Genomic DNA, 13,066 nt, shown 5'->3' with positions numbered 1-13,066 from the left:
TGAAGAATTAGGAATGGAAGACAAAACAAGAAAAATAGAGAACTTGTCCTTGAAGAGAACCTAAATACCATAGCTCTTCTTTGGAGACCAAGAACATCCACCAGCAGAAACAATCATTTTCCTGTCAAAATTTTCTGATTTCCATTTTGATTTAAATTATCTCCAAGCATAGAATCATAGTTTAGGTTCAATGTATTTGCTTTCCCATCATGTACACTTTTCTCAAAATGGCATAATTATTAGTGGAAAATGCAATGACAATCATTCACCATTGAAGTTCTATACAGAAAATCATTGTAGGTATAACATACATAATATTTCCATGTCAAAAGATGAAAGGTGCATAAAATATTTTGCATGTCACAAATACATGATATGTTAGTATGGTGTTCAGCTGTCTTCTTAGCCATAACGCCTTTTGAACAAATAATGTCGCTTGGATGGATCCTTGGGTTTACTCTTAAGCTGGCCTTGCCCGGCAAGTCTTCGCCCGGTGCTGCAGGAGGAGAGAACAAGGGCAACATATGTGAGGAAGCAAGCAAGATATATAGAGTTCTCCACAGGAAAGAAACAAGGTAGCCTACCTGTATTCCATATAGACCATTCCCTTGGCACCTGACATTGCACTCATGGAGCCCATGGTGCGACGGGCTTTATGGAGGGTTATGTCATCTGCATCTTCTTCTAACTGCTCTAAGCCAACAGCGTCATCACCAGCATTCAGAACCTGAAATTTCCAACGTGTCAAAATTTCCACTCCGATAATTCATCTAGAGAGTGATCAACCAAGAAATAGAGAATACCTTTGCAAGGAGTCCCAATTGCTCATCAAGATGGTAGTAGCTCAAATCAGCACCAGAATCAGCTGGAGGCAAGCTTGTTATCACCTGTCAAATGAATTAATACATCACAAGTAAATTACAAAAGGAACTGAAATCTCAATTTTTACTAGCTCGTGTGCTCAGAAAAATAAACTACTTGTCCATCTAGAAAATATGATGACAAGTACCAGATGCATAAAATCATATGTTGTATTCAGCACTGAAATTTGGTTCATTAACAAAGTGCGCTACATTCAATAACTAGATAATAAAGGATATATGTACCTTAAAGCTGTAACCTTGATCAATCAAAAACTGTTGCCTTTTGGTAGAGTAGTACATCTCCTGCATCCAAGAAGGATAACTAATTAGAATTTCAAGATTGACCAAGAAAACAATAAAATTTGACTGCGGACATGTTATGGCTCACGAATTTTTAGAAGTTCAGAAGGAAAAAAAAATGATCCATACCTGCGTATCAGTGGAAACAAGGGAATAGAAAAATGCATTGTACTCTTCTTTGCCACCTGCCATCCTGTCCTGATGTTTACCCTGTTGACCAAAGTGACAATATTTGATTTCAGTAAAATTATGAGCATAGAAACTTGGTTCCACAACTGCAAAAATGAGCTTAATCTAGATGGAAACCTTTTGATTACCAAAGATTTAAATGCATATTTCTTATACATCTATTTCTAGTTTTACAAAATAAATACTGTCCATGCCAAGCTCATGAAAGAACTAGTAAATAAGTACAACACAACCTGCCGAAAATCAAATGGATCCATAATTATAAGTTTCTGGATTTCAATGATATAGAAACCACTAATTCAAAGGATAGAACTACTGAACTTCTAATAAATATGATCTGCTTATTTAAATCAGAAACTTGTCAATCACAAAGACTGAATCCAACTTTAACAAATAATAACTAAATAACAGACCTTGGCCCTAAGAATACGTCCTAAACGTTGGGCTTCTTGTCGTCTGGAACCAGCATGCGACGAAATTTGAATGATTACATTTGCCTCAGGAATATCTATAGAATTGTCACCCACCTGTAAATTGCAGAATCATTAAAGGTAATGTGTCTATCATGTAACATAACTTAGATCGACAATACAGCATTTTCATAGTTTCAATTATATAGCATACAGAAAAAAAAGAGAGAGAGCGAGCAGCATTCCTCAGACCCACAACAAAATGTAAAGCCCAAAAGAAAAGAAGGGAGAAAGAAGAAACAGTTGCCAGACAGGAGAGCCTCCCATCTTACCTATTAACTAGGCAATAAAATCATTCACTACAATAGGCAAATAAAAAACAAAGCCACAAATATGATTCCATGCACTGATACATGTTGTATGCAATGCCTTCGTGTCTCTTCATGCATGTCAAACATGCCTGTGTACATTTGTTGTCTGATGCAAATAATTGAACAACTATATATAAAGGACCAAGTCATCTGCGCTATAGTTAATATGAGTTGTTTATCAGAATACCTTTGAAAGAAAGACGGTGTTAACATCCTTGCTAGTTTTGAAAGCCTGAAGTATTTTTGTCCTCTCAGCATGGCTGCAAATTGCAGAAACAGATGCACATTTGTAACGCAAAACATTACAAATAAAAGCAACATTGTTAAATCAACCCATGAAAAAAAAACATAAAAGCCACCTTGTAGCACCATATATCATAGGTTTGCGAAGTTTCATTGCATACTCCGTGAGTGCAAAAAGGTTGTCAGCAAACACAATTATCTTATCACCACGCTGCTGTTCATGGAAACGTATCAAAAACTCACATGCCCTGAACTTATTAGGGTTCATCACATATAGTGCCTGAAAGTAACAGCATTTGATGAGCCAGAAGGATAAAGAGAAAAAGAAACAGCAAACAAGAAGTTCAAATGTGTGATATTAACTAGGGTAGCTATTGACTAGGAAACCTGCTTCTTCTTGGAATTTTCTTTCTTCAGATATTCAGCAAAAAACTCTTTTGTCATTGGACACCATACTTCAGCACACTGTACATTTGCTATAAATCCTCCTTTCACCAGATCCAACCAGTTTGCTTCATACAATTTGGGACCAATAAGGAAGTTCAAATCAGTAATTCTTTCATCCTCTCTTACAAGTGTTGCTGCAGTGGGAATAGCAAGTAATATTCACTTTCTCCACAGAGAAAGATAAATGGCTAAATAAAGGAGATGTATCCAGAGTAAGCTTACCAGTTAGCCCAAGTTTGCAGTGAGATTTAGTAAGACTAATAACTTTACGAAACATATGAGCAGGAACCACGTGGACCTGAAGCAATTAAAGTAATTCTTTTACAACAAAATGAATATGGAAGAAGAATAAATCTTGTATCCAAGCCTAAAAAAGTCATAACATCTTGCATGATTACCTCGTCCATTAGAAGCAGTCCCCATTCTCTATTTCTTATTTCTTCAATAATCTTTTCAGATTCCTCAGATCTTTTACCACCAAAAGCAACCATGTTATATGTTGTCACAACTACCCCAGCATTGCCCTGGAATCGTTCTTTGCTGTCAGATGTGAATCGACAAATTTGTTCATCACGGATGGTTGACCATAGCTGGAATTGAAAGGCCCACTGATCAACGGACACAGCATTTGTCGCTAAACAGAGGCAACTTTTCTTTATTCGGCATGCTGCAGAAACACCGACCAAGGACTTTCCAGCACCACAAGGTAGCACAATAATGCCAGATCTTGCTCTACCTGAAACATCATCCACCACAAGTAATTGATCTTATCCAAGTCAATAGCTTGTAGAAGGATGTAATCTCAAAAACTCATAGTGGTATACTGAAACTTGTAGCCTGATTGTCAAAAAAATTTCAAGAATGATGCCAAAAATTTCAATAAAGAAATATATATGACTTCCAAAGAATTTCTCAGACTCACCTACAGAACAAATATGAGGAATAAAAACCATGTTAAGACTGGATTCAGCAAATTATAATATTATTAAAAGCTTAATAAATATACCATTTCCAAACATTTTACTAAGGCTCTTTTCTTGATACGGCCGTGGTTGTGCATGAGGTTTCAATTCCATGTCAAGGTCAGGATTGACCTACATGTCAAAAAAAGCATTAACCAATGATGCGAACTGGATAGATTCTACAAAGTTGTTGAAGAGAGAGCTAATTAATATCCAGTGTATCTATTGAAGTATCTTATTTCAGGATAGAGACAGGAAAAATGTTGCATACAGTATCATTTCTAAAGTCATACTCCTCCAACATTGGATAATTTAAAGCATTTGGCAGGCACTGTTGTTTTACATTTTCAACCTGTCAAAAACAAACAAGAATTCTATCAAAGACCAAATGAGCAGAACAAACACAGACTTAAAAGAGAAGGACCGCATTGACATCCAACTACCTAGAGTTCGACTGCTAAGCAAAATCTATTTAAAGGGAAGAAAAAAAATAACAGTCTTGTCAACTAAATACTAACATATGGAGAAATGGTTTTATGTGATTTGTTCACCATCGTGATCTTTTCTATACTAAAAGATTTACAAGGAATAATGGAGCTGTTCACTTGAGTATACACAAGGTTCATAAACTGATCAGTACCATCAATTAAATTGCCTGTGCATGCAAGTATGAGTTGCTGGCTTGCAGTTCTATGCAGCAGTCAAGCTACCAAAGCACATAAGTATGTGCATCCAGATGTGTATTCTACCTACAAAAGATTTCATGTAAATTACCTGAGATGGATCAATCTCAAATGAGTGGGTCTCTTTGTCTTCTGCTGCAGCTGCCAATTCTGCTTCAGTTAGCAACCCATCATGACTGGCTCCAATTTCTCCTGCAGTTTTGCTGATCGTAAAACCATCATTTCCATGTGCCTGCACAGAGATATAGAATTATGAATAATTCCAAGGTACAAATTAAATGTGCAAAAGTCGAATGAGGCGATAAATTCCACTTCAAAATCACTGCAGAGAAAACACCATCATCTGCATGTGCATTCAACAAAAGTTGTATGACAGACAAACCAATCAAATCCTGATGCTGCTAAAAGTGAGAGGAAAAATAAGTCCAAGGAACCAATTCCATAATGCATTTGTTTCTTCATAACAGACAAAATCACAGCCATTGCTGCATGCAGGCATGCAAGAGACAGCATGCAAAACCTAAAACAAGCAAAGATTTGAGATCATCTAAGAAGAAGGTATCAGTACTGCAAAATGCAACAAATGGAAATTCCGAGTAATGATAAGAATTTTAAGATATCCCCAAGAAATATTATAGTATGATGAACTGTTTCAATCTCATTACGACAACAAACCTCCGATGTAATTCTTGCTTTAGAAATAACTTCATCTTTCAACAACTTCTTAAGCACCTACAAGAACCCACATAGATAATATTAATAACAAACGGTCAATATCCAAATACTAAGGAGTACAAAAACCAAAGGAACACCAACTTGCCTCTGGAAATGGTGATTCAATGAAGTACCGGTTTTTCTTAAGCACAAGCTTCACCTTGCCATAATTGGCCGTAGAAGCATATATGAAATCAATCATCTCTTTCGGCAGCTTTGTTTTGGACAACTTATTCAAAACAGCTACTATAGTTTCAGTTTCAAGGCCAACTGAAACCGCAGCATATAACGAATGAGGGGTCAAATTGTATTCGTGCATAGACTCTGGCCTATACATAACAATCGACATTCATCATCAAAAACACATCCCAAATACCTTACATGTAATAGTTAGTGAATACAAAATGCGATGGGAAGATATAACTTTCCATTTTCTGCAACTTTTTGAGTTGGAAAGAAATCAAAGGCTACCTGCAAACAGGCTCGGCAATTGCGATGAGAAAATCATATGCTTGTTTATATAAAGGGGAGAAAGTCTCCAGGAAAATGCGGCCATCTGCGCAGGCCCAAAGAGGCCGATTGGCGTGGTCTACCTTCAATTCTAATTTGCTAAAATCTCTCTTCTTAGCTTCATCGCCGTCTAATCAAACATAGATACAAATCGATGTATCAACATTACACTTCCACAATAACAACTAGAAATCAACTAACAAACTAGAATTAACAAGGTAGACAATTAAATTTACCATCGCGATAATCAGCCTCAGCTTCTTCGCCGTAATAAAAGCTCTCGTCTTCCATGGCTGTGCTCCTGTGATCATCCTGGATAAATACAAAGTACAACTATTTGTTTAATTCCTGATTTCGATTTTGGTATAATTAATAGGATATTTACAAGATAAAACTGATTATTATTCATTAACCTTAGAGGATTTGAACTTCTTGCTAGGTCGACCCTTTTCACCTGAAGATTTCAAAGCCAATGTCAATAATGTACCATTTACAACAGATGACAAATAAAAATGAGCTTCAATTCAATTAGGTGATAAAAAATTGAAAGCCAAGGCCTTTTACCATGACCATGATGTCCCATTATTCGCTTTTGTTCTAGTTTTCTTTTGATCCGAGAAAGTTCGCTTCTTTCTTCTGTTTTCGGTCAGTAGAGTGAGTGCTCTTGCCCAAAGACATCTCCATTAAGGGGAGGGAATCGTCGAGATATATACTACAGGAGAGAGAAGACCGCCTTTCTGGTCAGAAACGGTGGTGGAGGTGGGTTCGGGTCCACATAACCAAAACGATGTCGTTTCATGAGGCGCAAGCTTAAGTGAATGCATCCCTTCCCTTAACCCCAAAATAAAAACCCGCTAACTAGGCCTTAGATTTTTTCTTTTTCCCTGGATTTTTCAGGTTACCCATCTTCTTCTTCCTTCTCTAACAGCGCAATTCGCAAGTAAATAACCGAAATGGTGAGTTTGTATTTTTATATAAATGTCTTTTCTATTTCTTTGGGATATTCAGGATCATTACCCAAATAGTTTTTTTTTCTAGGGTTTCGAGTTTTATGGTTTTGAATAAAAATTTGATCTTTAACTGTTTGGTTGCCGAGAAAACGTAAGAAAAGCAAAGAAATTTTGATTCTAATAGCTACTTGTGTTGAGGGCTTTTGATATGCAAGCCTTAAATAAACTATTACGAGCATCGAACCCGCCTCTTCTCGTTTTCCCTTGGCTTTCTACGGAATCAAACATAAAAAATGGTCCTTTTATTTCCTACGAAATTCCGATTTTTCATTTATAATCTGCAAAATTCTTTGATCTTAAAATTAGTTAGTAAGCTCATATTGAAAATCTTGTATCAGGCTACACCGTTGATAGCAGGTATGGCAGTAGCTGCAGCTGCTTACGCGGGCAGATATGGCATCCAAGCTTGGCAGGCATTCAAGGCAAGACCACCAACAGCTAGGTTGCGCAGATTTTATGAAGGTGGTTTTCAACCTGTCATGACAAAGAGAGAAGCTGCTCTAATACTAGGAGTTAGGTATGTCTCTTTCAGAATTTATAGAAAGATAAATGTGTTAGTTTTATTTCACCTTGGAATTCTTACCTTAACCTATTTGAAGCTGCTTATGAGAGCTGACCCATACTGATGGTAATAAGTTAGCTAATTGATTCCAGGTTCTGTTAAGGTTTTTACTTGTTAGCTATTAAACTGCAACTTTGGAACATGATCTATTGGCCATTTTTGGTGTTCTAAATGTTGTACAATTTATAGTGCACATCACTTTCTTGAGTGTTCTGCATGTTTTGTCTTTTGGTTTTAGCTTTATTACTTTGTACGTTAGACAGCGTCCCCAGAAGGAAGGAAAATAATTGCTCTTGTAGTGGCAATCGCATCATGGTGATATACCCTAGCTGATCTCGAATAGCATCAGTGAGGACCAGAGGCATGACTATTTTGCTATTGAAGAGCTTGGTTAAGTCATATGTGGTTTTCAGGATGAGGATCAGGTGAATCTTTAACAAGCTTAGGAAAGCCTCTTATTTGCCTGATTATTCCAACATCAAAACCAAATTTGAACTAAACTTAGTTTAGATCCGCAATCACTTAAATGGGCACACTTCTCTTTTGAATTTCTTGTCTGAAATCAGACTTCGCAGGCATTCTGTAAAGTAGTTATCATCATTTCACCCTCATGGTAGGCTGAGCTTTAAAGACTCTTTCAGCTAGAAAGATGAAGCTGGCATTATTGCTGTGATCACATTAGTGTTCTTAGAACATTGGCATACACAGTGACCAGGTTAAGCTTATGCGGGTGTAAGCTTATCTCCAATTTTATCTTGGACTTGAGTGCACATGACCTGAGGTGAAGTATCTTCTGGACCTGCATTCCTATTAGAACAGGAGGCCTTGTCCAATGTTAGAGTTATTAGGTGTATGTAAATAGAGTGACCTTTTCTGTTTATAATTCATAAACTTAATTTTGTTTGTTCATATTTGAATCCAATAATACAAACAGATGTTCTTCAGGGTAAAAATTTTAAATTTGTAACACATGTTTGACATTATGCACTTGCCTTGCTGAAGCCCTCCCTAACCTCAAAGAAGTCATTGACACTAGTTTTCTTCTTTTTCTTATACAGAGAAAGCACTCCAACAGATAAGGTTAAGGAAGCTCATCGGAGAGTGATGGTTGCAAATCATCCAGATGCGGGCGGTAGCCATTACCTCGCCTCTAAAATAAATGAAGCAAAAGACATCTTACTTGGAAAAGGCAAGGGCAGTGGCTCTGCATTTTAATGATATTGGTGCTTCATCAGCTCAAGAAGGCCATATTACAGCAGCAAATGAGTTGGACTACACTTATACTGCTATAGCTCGAACCAAATTCCTGAAAAATATTGCGATTGGAAAATTTAAGGTTCAATGTCAAATTGATTTTTTAGAACCCCAAATATGTAAACACGCATGGGAAAGTTCGATGTGGTTTTGTTTTATGAATTTGTAAACATAAGAGGGCGAGTGCCCTGCTGATTGTAGGCTATCAATTTTGTCCCATATACAAGCTACCCCTTTTGTCTCTCTCTCTGTGTGAAATCGTTAGTACTTTGTATTCTCCTTCCATTCTTCTCTACACCTGTTTTTTCCAGGAAAATGCCGTTGTCAAGTTAAATCATAAGTTATAACATGCTAGCACATTGTCTTATATATGTTTTCTGTAGAAAAATATGGCCAATGTAAGTTCTATAGAAATTGATGGAGTGCTAGTTCGCCTTATTATAATTGATCCTAATCCAATTGGAGGCACCCATGGACAAAACTTAGGTTTTGACAGAACAACTTATGATTAGGATCACGTTGCTTTCACTCAAATCCGAAGAAGGGAAGAAGGATGAATTGACATTGGAATCAAAATTGCAAATTATTAAAGCTGAAGCACGTGCAACTCACGTGCAACAGATCAAAAGCACTCGCGCTCACGCACTTAATAATGCCTCGCTCTCGTCAAAGCCTCTCTAGCAGAGAGAGGCATTAGCCATAACAGTATCCTGGTCAGGGCTATCTGAGTTGACTCAGCGGAATCGGCTCTGAAGGTAATCAAACTTTCTATTTATTCAAACATAAGAAAGGAACAATTTTGAAGTTAGAACTCGTAATTCTTTGGATTTTATTTATATTGCTGTTAGAAACAATGGATCTCTGTGAAATTTTATCGCGTCTTCTAGGAATTTTCAATTTTTTTTCCTTTTAGTCTTCTGTGACTTATTGCATCTGAAGCTTTTTTTTTTTTTTTTCCTTTTGTGGAATTTAGATACCAAAGCTTTTCTCTTCTTCGAATTTAGATTCTTATCAGATTTGAATTGGTTGGGCAGGTGAGAAAGTGCTGGAATAAGAAGTAAAATTAATAAATTGCAAATTTTGCATTTTGGTTTAAATATTTTCGTACAGAACTCTGAATCTACATAATTCGAGCTTCATTTGCCATAAGACAGAATTTTTTATTGTAATCTGCAAACTGAATCATGAAATTGAATAACAATCTTAGGTCTTTAGCTTAAGCTGACTGTTTATAAACACAGAAGCAAATATACTGTTTGAGTGTGTATACCTATGTATGCATTTCGTTTTACTAATTGAGATAGTGTGCAGATCCTAATTTTTGTAATTTTTTTTTTCTTTGCAACACCAGCAGAGATGTCATACTCAAGGGAAGGAAGGCAAGTTTTCACTCAATTGTTGTTTTTTCTATTCTAATATATGTGGTTCTTTTCATGTAACTAAAATTATTAGTGCTGTTACATTTGGTTCATTATGGTCCCAGATCTGCTTCCCCGCGCACCTCAATTTTGCCGAGTAAAGGCCGTCGGTCAAGGTCATTGTCAAGGTCTCGTCGTAGCCGGTCCAGGTATATGTATAACTTTTCTTTCTTTAGTCGTACGTTAATTGTTTCATACGTACATTCTGGTATGTAATGTATATTTCTCTCTTTTCTCTGCATTTGTCACCTATTATATGGCTGCAAAACTTTGAATTATGGTTCTTTCTTGTTGCTCCAGGAGTCGTGATTCTGTTGAAGCAGCAAATCCTGGAAATAACTTGTACGTAACTGGGTTATCTACTAGGGTTACAACCAGTGACCTTGAGAAGTACTTTGGCAAAGAAGGGAAGGTATAGTCCCCTTAAGACTATTTTTTCATATGACATGAATACGTAATATGTTGCTTTGCACGACATTAGTGTCATCTGAGAATCACCTAAAATGGTATTACAATCTAGTTATGATGTCACATTATATAAACCGAGATGCATGTGTGTGAAAGTTCTGGAGAGAGCATTAACAAATTAGGATTTGGAAGGAGATTCATGACTCATAATTCTGAGATGATATGAATTATCAACATATAGCTTCCCTCCAGTTGTTTCTACTGATTTGGGTTGAAAATCTTAACTATAATTACACTTAGATTGAAAGTGCATGGGTGAAGGCTCACCAAGGAATGGACTGGAAATGATTGATTGAGTACTCATCTTCATCTCCATGTTCCACCATTTCCTACATCTCTTGCGGGTTAGTAATTTTGTTTCCCCTTGGCATGTATCCAGTTTCTGTTTGGACAATTCAACAATTCCAGCTGTCCTACCAATCCCTGTCATAGTGTAGAAAATAGAAACCATAATTTATTCCTTTACTTCTACTCATTCAGTGCTTTGTCAAATATCTCTGTGGACAGAAATTTCATGTTAGTGTTCTTTTTTTTTTTTTTTTTTAAGGTTTTGGAGTGCCATCTGGTGACAGACCCTCGCACCAGAGAATCTCGTGGATTTGCTTTTGTTACAATGGAAACAGTTGAGGATGCTGAACGCTGTATAAAGTATTTGAATCGTTCAGTGCTTGAAGGACGACTAATCACTGTGGAAAAGGTACTGCTTTTGTCAAAGGATTTAAAAAGAAACAGTCTAGGGAAACTGAATTACTTTTGTATTGTTATTGTTTGTGAGTTCTTTCTTCGGAAATGTTGCCTGATAAGTTTTGGCAGCAGGTCTGGTATGTGTAACTTCATCGAATTCACAATCTAAGCTCTTAACAGTTGAACCTATCCCTTCACGAATCACGACATGCGTTCTGCATCGACATTTCAAACACATCGATTCAAATTCGACTATTTTGCAGAGGGTTGTATGCCCTGTAATCTTTCCTTTACTAGTAATAGTATCTGACCTGGCTTTTCATTTAATTTGTTTCTATTTTGAAATATCCTAGACAGAAAACTATACCCAATGTGTCAATTTCCTCATCTTATCATGTTTATTCTAGTAAAGACTGGCTTACAAAAACAAACAAATGAACAAAAGTTCTGTTAGTCTTGACTGTTGGTCAATACAACAATAAAATGAAACACTTGCAGCTGTCGCAACTTTTGGTGCAGATTATTATCATCAATTCCAGATGGCACTATGCGGTTACCTTTTGAAATGTAAATGAGTTTCAAAGAACAGTATGTAGAATGCATTATAGCCCATTTCTTAAATTCTTGACTTATTTTTATTTTTGTCATTCTTTTTCTCCTCCCCTTCCTTTGTTTCATAATGTGATTTTGTTTGTGTTTTCTCTATTTATGTAGGCGAAAAGGAGTCGTGGCAGGACACCAACTCCTGGCAGGTATCAAGGTCTGAGAGAGAAACGAGGTACTTGTTGGAATTGCACTGGCATTTGTGTGAGAAGTATTGTAGTAGCTGAATGGATTGTTGTGTGTGAATTGTGAAATTTCTAGCAGTAGGGTGTTTACTTAGAAAATTTGTATCACAATTAAATGGTTAAGTAATTTCTTCTTATTCAGTTTTACTTATCAGACCATGATATATGATCTGTGACTTTCTACAATCTAAAAATACATTCATATGGCTTTATGCTGCATATTCTTTTTTCCACTTATTTTGTAGCCTCCCTGAGGGCCATGCACCATGTAGTTTGAAAAATCCCCTATGGAGATACAGATTGCTTTGAGTTATTTGATGGATTTAATGCTCACAATAAGTTATTTATTCATATTGCAGCCGACCCCAACTATTTTTTATTAAGGCTCAGTTGTTGTTGTTGTATCACCCCATCAGTTAACAAGGAGCTGTCAATTTTCCCATCTGTTAAATCTAGCAATTTATGTATCATACTTGTAATTTGAGCAGATGGACAATTACAATTTTTAGAAGATCATGTCATCTGGCTATCTTAGCTGTTCTGGCCCTTTGACCTTTGAGAGTGCCATTCAAGATTTTTAGCTCAAAATATTGAGCAAAATGGAGTTTTTGAAGACATTATTTTAGTATCTTGGGATTATTCAATTCCTACTTTGTATATTTACTAGTGTAAATATGTGCAGGACGTGGCCGCAGACGTTCCCATAGCTACTCACCACGCAGGTGGGATGATAGAGACAGAGACTATCATGCAAGGGACCGGCGTGTAAGATCACGTTCTCCGTACAGTAGGAGGGGGGATGATTATGATTCATATAGAAAGCACAGGGATCGCTCACTATCAGCTGAGCGCGGGTACCGTAGATAGAGCAAGAATTGGAGTACTCATCTCCTTTTCCCTCTTGCCCATCAAACTTGATGTGGATTCCTTGTGGAATCATGTTGACAATGTCATATCATCTGTTGTTCCCTGGTTTGTATCTTATCTTCATATACCCTCTTATTTAACAGGTAATTTATATTGTAGGGTTTAATCTGATAATATCTTCTGCCATGCTATTGGTGAGGCCTTTGCACTGGCGGAACCACTGTCGTCTTTGCTAATTTTGATGACAACTATTGTTGAACTGTGTTAGACTATATATATACGTACATATATATGATATATAAAGTACAGTATTTGATTGGAAA

The 13,066-nt window shown here is 36.7% G+C and overlaps 3 protein-coding genes across 6 annotated transcripts; 2 read left to right on the top strand and 1 right to left on the bottom strand.

Annotated features, from left to right (window-relative positions):
- Positions 1–217: 217 nt before the first annotated feature.
- XPB1 (DNA repair helicase XPB1-like protein) lies at positions 218–6,420 on the bottom strand. Its single transcript, XM_012231462.4, has 20 exons — positions 6,257–6,420; positions 6,106–6,146; positions 5,929–6,004; positions 5,654–5,822; positions 5,289–5,511; positions 5,144–5,200; positions 4,560–4,700; positions 4,057–4,137; positions 3,830–3,917; positions 3,222–3,559; positions 3,046–3,121; positions 2,764–2,957; positions 2,493–2,656; positions 2,321–2,393; positions 1,766–1,879; positions 1,293–1,373; positions 1,107–1,166; positions 804–887; positions 585–727; positions 218–496 (listed from the first exon to the last, which is right to left on the bottom strand). Exons 1-20 carry the CDS (start codon positions 6,273–6,275, stop codon positions 403–405), a joined length of 2,316 nt encoding a protein of 771 aa, XP_012086852.1. The 5' UTR covers positions 6,276–6,420; the 3' UTR covers positions 218–402.
- A 76-nt stretch (positions 6,421–6,496) lies between these two features.
- Positions 6,497–8,761, top strand: LOC105645777 (mitochondrial import inner membrane translocase subunit TIM14-1). Its single transcript, XM_012231464.4, has 3 exons — positions 6,497–6,648; positions 7,041–7,219; positions 8,323–8,761. Exons 1-3 carry the CDS (start codon positions 6,646–6,648, stop codon positions 8,477–8,479), a joined length of 339 nt encoding a protein of 112 aa, XP_012086854.1. The 5' UTR covers positions 6,497–6,645; the 3' UTR covers positions 8,480–8,761.
- A 363-nt stretch (positions 8,762–9,124) lies between these two features.
- On the top strand, positions 9,125–13,066 carry LOC105645778 (serine/arginine-rich splicing factor SR45a). 4 transcript variants are annotated; one of them, XM_020684072.3, is made up of 8 exons: positions 9,134–9,273; positions 9,492–9,552; positions 9,873–9,897; positions 10,002–10,085; positions 10,237–10,348; positions 10,952–11,101; positions 11,803–11,866; positions 12,559–13,066. In XM_020684072.3, exons 3-8 carry the CDS (start codon positions 9,875–9,877, stop codon positions 12,741–12,743), a joined length of 618 nt encoding a protein of 205 aa, XP_020539731.1. In that variant the 5' UTR covers positions 9,134–9,273; positions 9,492–9,552; positions 9,873–9,874; the 3' UTR covers positions 12,744–13,066. The 4 variants fall into 4 exon arrangements, with proteins under 4 accessions (XP_012086855.1, XP_012086856.1, XP_020539731.1 ...); XM_020684073.3 differs by having other exon boundaries at positions 9,870–9,897; XM_012231465.4 differs by lacking the exon at positions 9,492–9,552 and having other exon boundaries at positions 9,125–9,273.

This window comes from Jatropha curcas, chromosome 4 (assembly GCF_041381405.1).
Source record: "Jatropha curcas cultivar XTBG-Jc1 chromosome 4, XTBG_Jcur_1.0, whole genome shotgun sequence".
In the NCBI taxonomy this organism is placed as follows: Eukaryota; Viridiplantae; Streptophyta; class Magnoliopsida; order Malpighiales; family Euphorbiaceae; genus Jatropha; species Jatropha curcas.
The sequence above is the reverse complement of the archived record's forward strand: the minus strand, read 5'-3'. Positions and strand labels throughout refer to the sequence as shown.

What these genes read in the sequence shown, in the direction of transcription:
- LOC105645778 (XM_012231465.4), top strand. Translation starts at nt 9,875, where the DNA reads ATGTCATACTCAAGGGAAGGAAG. An exon ending in ACTTTGGCAAAGAAGGGAAG is followed by an intron (nt 10,349 to 10,951) that starts GTATAGTCCCCT and finishes TTTTTTTTTAAG; the next exon opens with GTTTTGGAGTGCCATCTGGT. An exon ending in AGGTCTGAGAGAGAAACGAG is followed by an intron (nt 11,867 to 12,558) that starts GTACTTGTTGGA and finishes AAATATGTGCAG; the next exon opens with GACGTGGCCGCAGACGTTCC.
- LOC105645777 (XM_012231464.4), top strand. An exon ending in GCTCTAATACTAGGAGTTAG is followed by an intron (nt 7,220 to 8,322) that starts GTATGTCTCTTT and finishes TTTCTTATACAG; the next exon opens with AGAAAGCACTCCAACAGATA.
- XPB1 (XM_012231462.4), bottom strand. An exon ending in CTGCAAACTTGGGCTAACTG is followed by an intron (nt 2,958 to 3,045) that starts GTAAGCTTACTC and finishes TTCCCACTGCAG; the next exon opens with CAACACTTGTAAGAGAGGAT. An exon ending in AAAATTCCAAGAAGAAGCAG is followed by an intron (nt 2,657 to 2,763) that starts GTTTCCTAGTCA and finishes TGTTACTTTCAG; the next exon opens with GCACTATATGTGATGAACCC.